The 11821-nt window shown below is 65.1% G+C and overlaps 2 protein-coding genes across 6 annotated transcripts in view; one reads left to right on the forward strand and one right to left on the reverse strand.

The window, feature by feature from the left end:
- The window catches only part of GPSM1 (G protein signaling modulator 1), a 29080-nt gene extending 22292 nt beyond the window's left edge, over positions 1 to 6788 (forward strand). For 2 of the 4 annotated variants that reach the window (XM_049895463.1, XM_049895465.1), the window contains exons 12-14: positions 3141 to 3318; positions 3868 to 4076; positions 5298 to 6787. In XM_049895463.1, the coding sequence (XP_049751420.1) occupies positions 3141 to 3318; positions 3868 to 4076; positions 5298 to 5504 (594 nt within the window). In that variant the 3' untranslated portion in view covers positions 5505 to 6787. Of the gene's footprint in view, positions 1 to 3140; positions 3319 to 3867; positions 4077 to 5297 lie in introns of all 4 variants that reach the window. The other 2 variants (XM_049895462.1, XM_049895464.1) reach the window with 2 other exon arrangements.
- Positions 6789 to 6812: 24 nt separating this feature from the next.
- Positions 6813 to 11430, reverse strand: DNLZ (DNL-type zinc finger). Of its 2 annotated transcripts, XR_007518613.1 has the most exons (4): positions 11180 to 11430; positions 10779 to 10918; positions 10265 to 10458; positions 9602 to 9689 (listed from the first exon to the last, which is right to left on the reverse strand). XR_007518613.1 is itself a non-coding variant. In XM_049895474.1 (3 exons), exons 1-3 carry the CDS (start codon positions 11411 to 11413, stop codon positions 9521 to 9523), a joined length of 543 nt encoding a protein of 180 aa, XP_049751431.1. In that variant the 5' UTR covers positions 11414 to 11430; the 3' UTR covers positions 6813 to 9520. The 2 variants fall into 2 exon arrangements, 1 of the variants encoding a protein (XP_049751431.1); XM_049895474.1 differs by lacking the exon at positions 10265 to 10458 and having other exon boundaries at positions 6813 to 9689.
- Between the last annotated feature and the right edge of the window lie 391 nt (positions 11431 to 11821).

Genomic DNA, 11821 nt, shown 5'->3' on the forward strand with positions numbered 1-11821 from the left:
GGGAGGCAGTGGACGGTCCACCCCTGGGTGGCATGAGGAGCTGGGTCATGGACAGTGGCGGTACAGGGACAGCGGGCAGAAGTGGCTCGGGGATGTGTCCCTGCTCGGATTGGATCCCCTCCATCGGCGGTCCTAGAGAGAGGACCCTGTCCCCTGAACCTTGGGTCTTCTTCTGTAAAAAGGGCCGTTACTGATACTGTATCGTCGTCATCGTTGAGAGGCCTGGCTCTGCCCCTCCCCTCTGGGCTTTGGGGTCTGAGGAGGCGCTGCTGGGTGTGGTCTGGGGCAGGGGTGAGGAGCGGGCCAGGGCCGGCCTCAGGGCAGGAACAAGGTAGCCTAGGCAGGGTCTGGGGTTTTGGAGTGGGCTCCATTGCAAGGAGATCAGGGGAAGGGAGTAAGGGAGGGAAGACGGTTGTGGTGGGATCCGAGGGCTGAGGATGCCTTGATTCCAGGGCACTGGGGAGCCACAGAGGGCTCTGGAGCAGGAAAGGGCCTGGCCTGGGTTCCACCAGCCTCCCCCCTTGCATGTGCCGATTCACCCTGTTTACCAGGGCCAGGCAGGAGCCGCGCACCCACCCCAGGCCAGCCCAGAGGGAAGGGTCAGGACAGCAGCTCCGGTGCCCGCGGAGGGTAGGGGGGAGTGCAGCATGGGTGCCTCGTGTGCGCAGACTCACACATGAACACGAACCAGGACACGCACACAGGTCACTCCACTGGCCTGCATGCCCAGGTTGGTCAGGGAAGCCGTGGCCTTGGGCACCCTGGGGCAGCCGGGCTGAGCGGGGCAGGGTGGCAGAGCCTGTGTCCCCAGCTGCCGGGGATACTTTTGTCTTTCTGTGACTCACTGTACCCTTCAGCCGTACCAGTCTCCCCGCAGGAGGGCTATTTTTAAAGTCTCCCCAAAAAGGCAGCCAACAGCAAGCACCTCCCCCCACCTGTCTTGTTCTCCCCATGTTCTGCTGGAGTGTGGGGAGGTGACGGGCAGGCATACCTGGTCCTGGGTCCAGCCTGCCTCTCCCCAGTAGGGTCTCCAGGGATGTTGTTTAACTTCTCAGCCCCTTGTTTGTCACGGCAGCCAGTAAGACCATGGGAGGGGGCACTGAACGGCCACCAGCCTCAGTTTTCCTTAGAAGCCAACGGCCGTCGTAACCAAGGCCACTCAGCCTGACGGCAGTGGGGGTCAGGCCATACTGGCTGATGCCAAGGGCAACCCTGGAATGGGGAGGACCTCGACCCCTCCCAATCCTCCTGCAGCCCCTGCCCTAGGGACTGGGGGCTTTTCCCAGGCTGGCTGTCTTTGGAAAGAAGCCAGGGGCCTGGAGGTCAGAGTGGGAAAGTGCTTTTCAAATAGGATCCCATCCGCCGTCCCTGCAGCTGAGCATGAGCCCTGCTGCTGCGCTGGGGGATCCACCGTGGCGTTTAAGGAGTGCGACCCGTGCCTGTGTGTGTGCGTGTGTGCATGTGAGAGACTGCGAGGGCGGGGACTGGGAGGGCCCTCATCCTGGATGACTCCTATTTAAGCACCGGGCTAAGTGCTTGGCGTGTCCCAGGAGTGAGGCGGCCAGCGGTGGTCACAGCGGGTGGTGGGTTCTTGGTGTCCTGCCAGCATCCTGCCTTAACTTCTGGCCCCCGCTGTGGTGAGAGCTCTGTGACCCGGCGTGAGTGTGAGTCCCAAGGGGTAGTCCTGGACATGGCAGAGGACCCACTGGGTTCAGGCCACAGAGCCCTCCTCCTGGGGCTCCAAGCCCTGCAGAGGGGCCATGCCTGGGTGGGCTGGGGGCTGGAGAGGGTGAGCGGGCAGAGGGATGGGTGAGCGGTCAGCCAGGTGGTGAGAGGTCAGCAGGGTGGGTGGTTAGTGGGGGGGGGTGAGTGGTCAGCAGGGGGCAGGTGGTCAGCAGAATGGACAGCCGGTGAGCAGGTGGGCAGTCAGCTCTCAGGCCTCCTCACCAGGGCAGGTGGTGGTGCGGGGGTGGGGGGCGGGTAAGGCATCCAGCCCTTTCTACTCTTTCCTTGCTGCCTCCCCTGGCTGTCCTCTGCCCCCGCCTGGGCTCCAGGGTAGCCTGAGGACTGGCCAGGCTGTTGGGAAGGGCATACCAGGGCTTGGGGGAGGGGCGCCTTTTTGTGACCAGTGTGAAGCTTTTCTTCCTCAGTAGGAGGAATTGGGGTTAAACTAAAGCAGGAGAGACTGGAGCCAGACTTTAGGAAGAACTGTGAAACCTTCAGGAAGGAAAAAGCTAGGGTTTGGGGTGAAGACGAGGGCATGTGTGCCTGCAAGGTCAGCTCCTCAAGGTCTGGCCTTTCCCAAGAGCAGCCTGGGCACGATTCACCAGGTCCCCGGGTCACCATGGGGGCCACAGCGCAATTGTCCCTCCAAGCGGGGGACGGCTGAGTCCACCCGCACCTGGCTGGGCCCCAGACACTCTGAAGCAGCCCCCATTCTGAACTGGGAGGCTCTTTGCTCTGGGGGTAGCCCCCTTCAGTCCCCCACTCAACTGGTGCTCAGGGAGATGCTGCCCTCCCAGCAGGCTGTCCCCTCTGCACCTCTGCAGGGCCCCAGCCCCTCTGGCCCCTCAGCCCTCCCTCTCCCTTCCCAGCTAGGGGGCGGGGCCGCAGGACAACAAAGCCCTTCAGGGCCTGGAACCTCCCGCCCACCTTGGCCCTGGGCCTGCCCCAGGGGAGGGGCCCCCCCAGAACCCAGAGCTGGGGCGGGGTCTTGCCTCCGTGCTGCCACCTGCCGGCACGTGCAGGCACAGTGGGCCCAGCTTGGCCACCCCACCCCTAACCTTCCTTGTACCCACTTGCTGCCTCCACGGCCTGGGCCAGGCCAGCCCTGTCCAAGGCTGGCCCTGCCACTTGCCACATGTGCCCTCGAGCAGGGGGCTGGTTTCTGTGGAAGGGGTGGGCCTGGTGACAGCAGTCCCACCTCAAGCTGTTGGGAGTTGGGGGCCATGCATTCTGGCAGTCCCGGCACCAGCATCGGGGCCTGTCTGCTGACCTGGCCTCTCCCATCTCCTCACCCTTGCTCAGCAAGGCCTGTGCCAGCGCACACAGTAGCCAGGTGTCGGTGAGCCTGCAGGGTGAGCGGTTTAGGGTGAGGGATGTGGAGGGCAGGCTGGCCACTGACCCACCCCTGCCCCCAGAGCCTCCCGCGGGCCCCGTCCTCGGATGAGGAGTGCTTCTTCTTTGACCTGCTGAGCAAATCACAGAGCAGCCGCATGGATGACCAGCGCTGCCCCCTGGAGGACGGCCAGGCCGGTGCAGCCCCCACACTGGAGGATGGCCAGGCCGGTGCTGCCCCCACACTGGAGGACCGCATGGGTGAGCCCCCACCCCAGCCAGGCGCCGGCACAGGCGGGCACAGGGCGCAGGGCTCCCCTCCCTCCACCCGGGGTGGCCGTGCAGCCTGCTGCAGAGAAGCACACAGAACCTCTGTGGTGCCACAGCTGGGAGCTGGCTGGCGGCTGGGGGCTCCAAGTTCCGACACCAGGCCGCGTGGCTTTCGGGGCAGGCAGGTGACCCCAAAGTGTCCCTTGTCACTGGAGCTGTCCCTCCCTCCCTCCTGGGCCTGAGCCGATGTCACGCTGCATCCTGGGCAAGCGTGTAATTACCTTGCCGCCCACCAGAACACACGTCAGGGCCCGGGGCAGGCGTGGGAGGCAGGGCCTCCCCTCCTGTCAGCTCTTAACAGCCGGGGCACTCAGCACACTCACACAGACACGCCTGCCCACAGGGCACGGTGGGCGAGGCGGCTTCACACAGGCAAGAACTCCGGCCTGACTCCGCAGCAAGCGGGGTCAGCGGGGAACCCCCCAGCTCTGAGTACAGCCCCCAGGGCCCTACGCTAGCCTCACCCTCTGTCCCCCGCAGCCCAGTCCTCGCTGACGGCCTCCCCACAGACTGAGGAGTTCTTCGACCTCATTGCTAGCTCTCAGAGCCGCCGGCTGGATGACCAGCGGGCCAGCGTGGGCAGCCTGCCCGGGCTTCGCATCACCCCCAACAACCTGGGCCACCTGCGTGGTGACGCAGACCCCCAGGAGCCAGGGGATGAGTTCTTCAGCATGCTGATCAGATGCCAGGTAGGCCGGCAGCCTCTGAGCCCGCTGCCCCAGGGCTGGTCAGGCCACCTGGCTGAGAGCCACTGCCTGTCCCTCCCACCTGCAGTGGGGGTGCCCTAGCTCAGCAGAGCGGCGGGCTGACGCAGCCTGGGTGCTCTAGGCCTGGAGCCACCACGGGAGCCCCCACGCTGGTGGGGAAATGAGAGCCACCCTGCACAGGTACCCCAACTATGCCCAGATGTCTCTGGTACAGGTGCTGGGGGCAGAGGGGTCACCAGGTCCCCAGGCTCATGGCCTCCACAAATGGATAGAGAAAACCCAGGGTTGGGGTGCCCTAGCAGGGGAGAGGGAGCAGGGAGCCCCTCGGGCTGGGCAGCTGGAGATGTCCCTGAGTGGGGGCAGCCCAGGTATTGGGAGCTGCCTGAGGCTGGTAGGGTAGAGGCCGAGGGTGGTCAGCATGGGGGCACCAGGCCAGGCAGCAAGGGTGGAGGCCCCAGTTGGGACCACAGAGGGCAGGCAGGGTGCAGCCAGGTGACCACACAGCACAGATTAGGGTGCCTGCCCTAGGTGCTGGGGCAGCCCTGGGCGCCCCCACTAGGATGGAGGGCAGTACGAGGTGGGGTGTGGGGGCCAGGAGGGTATCACTGCACCCCATGCCACAGGCCCCTGCCTGGCACCAGGGCAGGGCAGAGCAGCAGGCGGGATTCTAGTTCAGGAAACCACTAGCTGTTGGGGGCAGGGTCTGCAGAGCTGACTCTCATTCCCACAGAAGGGAGGAAGGCCCCACCTCCGCCAGGACCGTCCCAAGGGGCCCAGCGCACGTCCTCCACACCCATGCACTTTCCAGCAGCTACGCCAGCTCCTGCAGAGAGGCCCCCGCGCTGCCTCGGCCCCCACCGCGCCCGCCACCTGACTCAAGGGGGCTTCAGGCACCAGGCAGCCTCTGGGAGCTACAGCCCCCAGTCTGCCTGGGGACAGTATTGGGTGCCCAGCAGCTCCAGCCACCTGGAGGGCAGTGCTGAGGCCGGCCATGCCCTGGTGGGCCCCTAGGACACACCAGGCTCGGCGGACCGGCCCTGGAGGCTGTTCTCAGGGTCACACACCCACACGAGCCCAAGAGCTGGGCGAGCCTCCACCAAGGCCCCGTGTGGCTCCTGAGCCCGGTGACCAAGGGTCCGGGCACAGGACGGGCCCCCAAGGGCAGGGCAGGCAAGGCCACCAACCTGGTCCATGTCTGCCCAGTCCTCCAGGATCGATGACCAGCGCTGCCCGCCACCTGCTGTGCTGCCCCGAGGCCCCACCATGCCAGACGAGGACTTTTTCAGCCTTATCCAGAGGGTGCAGGCCAAGCGCATGGATGAGCAGCGGGTGGACCTCGCCGCCAGCCCCGAGCAGGAGGCTGCCAGGCCACCAGATCCAGAGCAGCAGGTCCCGCCGGGCACCAGCTAAGGCCTCAGCCCGGAGGCTGGTGAGCTCCCCATCCACAGCTAGGCCCACCCTACCCCGTTCCTCAACTTGGGGGTTCACATCACCACAGATGCCCTCAGGCCCTGAGAAGCCAAACCTTCCTGAGGCCAAGGCCGGGGCAATCACTGGGCCACCCCCTGGCCCTTCCTTCTGAGCCGGACACGGGCCTTGACCCCACGAGTTCCCTTCCCAGACAGCAGGCTTGGGAGAGGGGCTGCCAGGGTGAGGAAGGGCATAGTCCCCAGGGCCTCCCGCCTGGTATTTGGCCTCCTGGACCCTTCCCTGTGCAGGCTGGGCTGCCCTTGGCAAGTCGGCCCCAGGCCCTGGTGCTGTCCAACCCCCCATATCCCCTCCCTGCCCCTCTGGGCTCTGTTGGAATTACCTGGGAAATATGAAGACTTCACCGTTGCCCCCAAGTCCCTAGGTATATTGGAAGCGTCTCCTGGGGTCTCACCAGCTGGATATTTCTATCCTAGATGGAGCTCGGCTTCTGGAGCCATCTGGGAGTGGCCAGGGACAGTTCACTGGGACCTTGGCCTCTCCCTTTATTCCTACTGGGCCAGAGGGGGTACAGGGAAGAGGAAGGTGGTTCAGAGACCCACCCTGACCAGGCAGAGAGGCCCGAGCCTGGCCAGGTAGCCCTCCACTCCCCATGGGCCCCAGGCTCAGCCTGCTTCCCTAAAGCGGGGGCAGGGTGTGTCCAACAGCAGCTTGGAGCGCCCTCAAAGCCCCTGATCCTGAGCCCGACCCTGGTGGGCAGCAAAGGCTGCACCCAGATTGTGCTAAGGAGGCCTCTGTGGACGTGGCCTAAGTGGTGGGTCCAACGCTGGGAGGGCCTGGCCCAGAGGAACTCCCACCCCTGCTCCCACCCCCACGCCTGGGTTAGGGGGCATGGGGCAGGGTCTCCAGATACTGAGACAGGCTCTTGGTTGCCCTGGCAGTCTGCCCCTCCCAGCCCCTGCCCAGCTCACAGTCTGGGGGCCCATGCCTGGGGTGGTGCCAGCCTGGACAGAGGTCCTGCTCAGGGCAGGGAGGTGGCCAGTCTGTGGTAAAAGGGGCTGAGGTACTACTGCCCTGGGCTCAGGGCAGTGGCCTGATGGGGGACAGCATGCCAAGGTCAGGGCAGTGTGGGGCCAGGCGCCGCACACTTGAACGTACACATGTATTTATTGCCCACTCGTCCGCCATGTTAGCGGGTCGTTCTAACCCAGCAGGTACATTGTGTTTCCGTTTTTCTCAAAAAAATAAAGTCTGTCCAGTAAAGCTAACGTGTTGGAGTGACAAGGATGTGGGGCTGTCTTGTCAGCAGTGAGCACTCGGCCACACAGCCCCTGCACCCTCGCACCCCCAGAGGAGCTGAGCAGCCAGGGGCTCCACTGTTGTGAATAGGGGGGCGTACTCACACGCCCTCAGCCCCCTGGGTCAGCCATGCACATGGCCCCTGGTGGGCCAAGCCCACTGCTGCCTGTCTACCAAGAAGGCCCTGTAATCCCAGGAGAGGCTGCAGGGCCGCCCTGCGGCGGTGTGGCATTGCTGGGACTGATCCTGAGCACGGCAGGTGGTGGGTGGTGGAGGACTCACAGACCAGGGGCAGACATCCCCCCTCCACAGTACTGGGGATGGAGTGAGCACCAGTGGGTTGGCCCCCACCACCCACAGCCAGCTGGTGCCCCAATACTGACCACAGACCCTTCCAGAACTCCCCACTGCCCCGGACGTGAGGATGGAAACAGCGGGGCAGCGCGATCCCTGCCCGCCACCACACACCTGGGGGAGCAGATACTACGTACCAACCCCAGGTCCTGACGCCCTGGGCCACAGCCACGTCTCTGTAGGCCCTCCATATCCTTAGGGGCCAGGCCACCTCACAGAGATAAGACCAAGATTTCCTGTCCCAGCCTGCTCAGGGAAGCCCCCAAACACCCCAAAGCTGGTGTTTAGAGGAGCAGTTCACCCCGAGGGAGGGGCCAGGGGGTAGCAGAGGATGAGGCCCCAGAATGCATGGTCAGAGGCGTGTCTGGTGATCAAGACCTCGGTGGTGTGGCCCACTCATCAGGGACGGGGACATGGGAGGGTCGGGCTGACCGCAGAGGCTGCAGAATGGCTAGTAGACCTGCAGACAGAAGTGCTGGGCTAGGTGTGCAGGCCACGTGCTGGGACAGCAGGGACAAAGCAGGAAAGGGCCTGAGAGGGGCCAGGGCAGGGCCAGATAGCAGGAGAGGAGCAGCAGCGAAGCTACGAGCGCAGACAGAGGCAGGAGGGAGGAGCACCCAGGGCCAGAGAGAGGCCACCTTTCCTGCTGAGATGGAAAAGGGGAGGTGGTTGGGGGCTGTCAGGCCAGCAGAGGAGAAGGCCCAAGGGGCCACCGAGAGCAGTTTTTGAGCTATTCCCAAGTGTCCTGTGGAGCCCCGGCTCCCTGGGGGAATGGGTTCTGCAGTGAGTGAGTTTGGTGAGCACTCCATAGGACTCATGATCCGAGGTTCAGACAGAGGCCCAGGGTGGAGCCAGAATCCCTGCAGTAGTGGGTTCTGAGTGCTTCCTGATCTCACCCATCCTCAACTCCCACAGACTGCATGTGGGGAATTTTAGCCATGAAGTCACGGGGCTGGCCCAAACATGGCTGCAAATCTGACCCTGGGTGGGGCAGGAGAGATGCCTCGATAGAGGGTCTCTGGGCAGGGGCGGGGGGGAATGAGGGCCCAAGGGAAAGAGGCGGGAGCAAGGCTGAGGCTGGCACGCCTGTGCCAGGGTAGGCTCCGACCGTGTATCGGGACAAGGGATCCTGGGAGCAGAGCCCTGGGGGATGGCCATGTCCCAACCCTAGCCCTCGGTTTCCCTATCCATAAAGTGGAGGAGCGGCCTCGGCGGCACTCCTAGATCCAGCCAGCTCCTGGGCCTCTCTCCCCCAAGTTTCCAGGAACCAGCCAAACACACCGAGACCGTCTGGCCGCCAACTCCCCCAGATCCGCCTGTGTTTCGAGGCCCGAGGAGGCCACCAGCCAGTGCCCATTGGCCCTGGTGCCCCCGTGGGAGGAGGGGCTGTGGAGGCCTGGCACAGAGACAAGCTCCCAAAACAGCAGAAGCTCGGGTGGGGATAATAGAGGGTTGTTTGCAAGGGGAAGGACAAGGGGTAATCGAGTCAGAGGAGACTCAAAGGCGGCAAGAACAATGCACACCCCCAGCCTCCCACCACTCAAGTGACACCGCGTAATAACCACCTCGTGCCCCCGCCGCACACCAGCTGCACCCCTCCTGCCGCCCAAAGCTGAGCGTTCTTCCCTGTGGCTGCGGTGTGTGTCGAAGGTCACGCAGCCCAGAACGCTCCGGGAATAAACTCGCTTTCGTAAACAAAGGAACATCTTGAGCAGGCCGTCAAACACGGTGAAGACAAATGACACCCGCCCCTATGGGCCGTGGAAGTGCTCTGCCGCCCCTGGAGAGGAACCGAGCCCCTCGCCCACACTCCCTGCCAGTCCTCCTGGCCGCGGCGGTGTGCTGGGGGTCATGCAGGTGTTCCACGGGAGGTTGAGGGTCAGCGCCAAGGTCGCCCCCACCATGTCATCGGTGGGTGGGAGTAGGGAAAAGAGGCAAGTCTGTGGGCCCTCCTTGATCTGGGCTGGCAAGTGGTACCAGAAGGAGGGGGGGCTCACCAGCCCTTCCCTCACCCATGGCCTCCCCGAGAACCCAGCAGGCTGACCCCAAGGTTCAGCATGCCTGCCTCACCCCACCCCTGTGCCCATCTGTGTCCTCTCTCCATCCTTGTGGCCTGAGGTGCACTGGATGTGTGGCTGTGGCAGACACAGCCCCCCGGCAGCCCCGAGTGTGCAGGAGAGACTGAGACTGCAGAAAAAAGATGTGGACGGAAGAGCCCCAGGCACCGGAGTCTGAGAATGAGGTCTGTTTACTGACGAAAACCAGGCTTGTTGGCATGGAGATTCCGGAGCCAAAGGATCTTTCTGAAGGCAGAGCTGGCAAGTCCCTGGCACAGGGAGGGAAAATCAGCTCGGCTCTGACTTGCCAGGATGGGCGGGGTCCTCGTCCTCACCACCTTCCAGAGCAGCAGTGGGCTGGGGGGCTGCCGCCGCCTCCAAGACTACTTCCAGGGCATCATCGCCGGCCACCCGGCGCACTGGCTCCCCTCGGGCCGCCAGGATTTCTTCAATGTTCCTGAGAGACAGGAGCAGGACATTACTCCGCACCCTCAGCCATCTGCAGCATGTGTCAGGGCCGGCCCTCCCAGGCCTTGCAGGCACTGAAGTCACTGGCCAGCACTTTATACCACCCTCCAGGGTGTCAGGGCCTGCTTCCCCCAAACCATGTGGGCAATGAAGCCACCGGCCAGCACTTATACCACCCCCCAGGGCGTCAGGGCCGGCTCCCTCCAGGCCATGGGGGCACTGAAGCCATCAGCCAGCACCTTTTACCACCCCTAGGCTGCATCTTGTCATTAACAGCCACCTTGAGAGTCAGAAAATAAAGTGCACTCATCTCAACCACCCCTGGGACACACCACAGAGGAAAAGAACAGGGGGCTCCACTCCAGGAAGTCACCACATGGAGCCAGGCACCAAGCAGGCCTCCACATTTGGGTCTTGTTGGACGGCTGCCACAAGCCCCACTGACAGGTGGGACACCAAAGCTCAGAAGTCATGAACCACTTGGCTACCCAGGTTCTGCCCTTCCAGAAGAGAGGTGGAGTGAAGCTCGAGGCCTGGGCCTTGTCCACACTGCCTCATGCGTACCCTGAAATGCTGCCATGGTCACCACCCAGAGTCGGGAGAGAGAGAAGGTGAATCTCCTGGGGAAGAGGCCCCGTTTAGCTGAGTGCACAGCCATTCACGGAGCTCTGACAGCAGAAACCGGCTGTAGAAGTCACTGCAGCAAAACAGCACACAGGGAGGAGCAGGCCACCACTGCCCGGATGCAGGTCCTGGTCCTGCCAGAGGGGACGTCAGGCGTCAGGCAGGTCCACAGGGGCTGGCCCGGGTGGTGGATTTAGCAAATGAAAGCATGCCCCGAGTTTGGGGTGCACTCCCACTAAGGTCTTATCTGTGGGTTTGCTGAACTCAACTTAACTGCCGTTCTGTATTTATCAGACAACCCCAGCACGCTCAGGGGGCTGGGCTGCAAAGGTGGACAGACAGATGGACCTCCACAGGCGGGGAACGCCCCCGGAGGCCAGTGAGGCTGGGACGTCCTGCTGGGTAGGGCTCCAGACCCAAGCCTCCCAGGCCCCATCCCACGCCACAGCCTCACCTGTTCCCGTCCAGGTCTGAGAACCAGCCCAGGTTGTCGGCTATGATGTGGTGGTTCCGGCAGCCAGGGCAGGTCACAATGACCACGCCCTGGTGGTAGGCCAGCTTGGAGATGCGCTTGGAGGACCGAGTCCCGCAGACCTGCCCACGCGGAGGGGGCGGAGTGAGGCCCCGCCCAGGCCTGCCTAGCCGGAGAAGGCCCCGCCCCTCCAGGGCTGGTCACGCCCCTTTCCCGGGAAGGCCCGCCCCCTGGGTAGACCCACCCGCCCCACAGTTCCTGCCCCGCCCCCTCAGGGAAGGCCCCGCCCCTTCAGAGAACTGGCCCCACCCTCCCGGAAGGCCCCGCCCCTCTGCGCGGTCGGCCCTCCCTCCAGCGCCAGGTGCGGGCCCGCCGCGCCCCACCTTGCAGGTGTAGACCAGCTGGTAGTGCGCCGCCTCCACGCGCCCGACCGCGGCCCCGGGCCCCGGCCCCGGCTCGGAGCTCACGCTCCTCCAGCTCCAGGCCCAGACCCAGGCCCGCCGCTTCCCCGCGGCCTCCGGGAGGGCCCCGCGCGCCCACAGCTGCCTCAGGCCGGGGTCCCGGGGCCGCGCGCGGCGTAGCAGCACCAGCGCACGCCCCAGCGCTGCCCGCGGCATCCCGCCCGCCGCCGCCCTCGCCCCGCCCCGCGCCGCGCCGCCGAGGCCGCCGCTGCCCTCGCCTCGCCCCGCCCCGCGCCGCCCCGCCGAGGCCGCCCCGCGGCCATCTCGGAAGCGGGCACTGGGCGGAAGCAGCCCTCAGCGACTTCCGGCTGCCGAGCGCAGGGCGGCCGCCTCTGCTGCCCCCTGGCGGGCGGGCGTGGCCTTCGCACGTGCCCGTCCTGGGGACCGGGGTCACCCCGCGCGTCCGGGGCTGGGGGAGCTGGCCGGGGTGACGCGGGGGGGACGGCGCGCCCGGCTCGGGCCGGTCAGTCCCGACGAGCTCCCGGCAGAGCGGGTACAGCCTGGCCGGGCGCGGGGCTCCGCGCACGTGCTCGTGGGGGGGCGTGAGAAGACGCTTCTCCGAGC

Source organism: Elephas maximus, chromosome 9, assembly GCF_024166365.1.
Source record: "Elephas maximus indicus isolate mEleMax1 chromosome 9, mEleMax1 primary haplotype, whole genome shotgun sequence".
NCBI classification, from domain to species: Eukaryota; Metazoa; Chordata; class Mammalia; order Proboscidea; family Elephantidae; genus Elephas; species Elephas maximus.

What these genes read in the sequence shown, in the direction of transcription:
- DNLZ (XM_049895474.1), bottom strand. Translation starts at nt 11,413, where the DNA reads ATGCCGCGGGCAGCGCTGGGGCGTGCGCTGGTGCTGCTACGCCGCGCG. An exon ending in AGCTGGTCTACACCTGCAAG is followed by an intron (nt 10,919 to 11,179) that starts GTGGGGCGCGGC and finishes CCGCGTGGGCAG; the next exon opens with GTCTGCGGGACTCGGTCCTC. An exon ending in TCAGACCTGGACGGGAACAG is followed by an intron (nt 9,690 to 10,778) that starts GTGAGGCTGTGG and finishes CCTGTCTCTCAG; the next exon opens with GAACATTGAAGAAATCCTGG.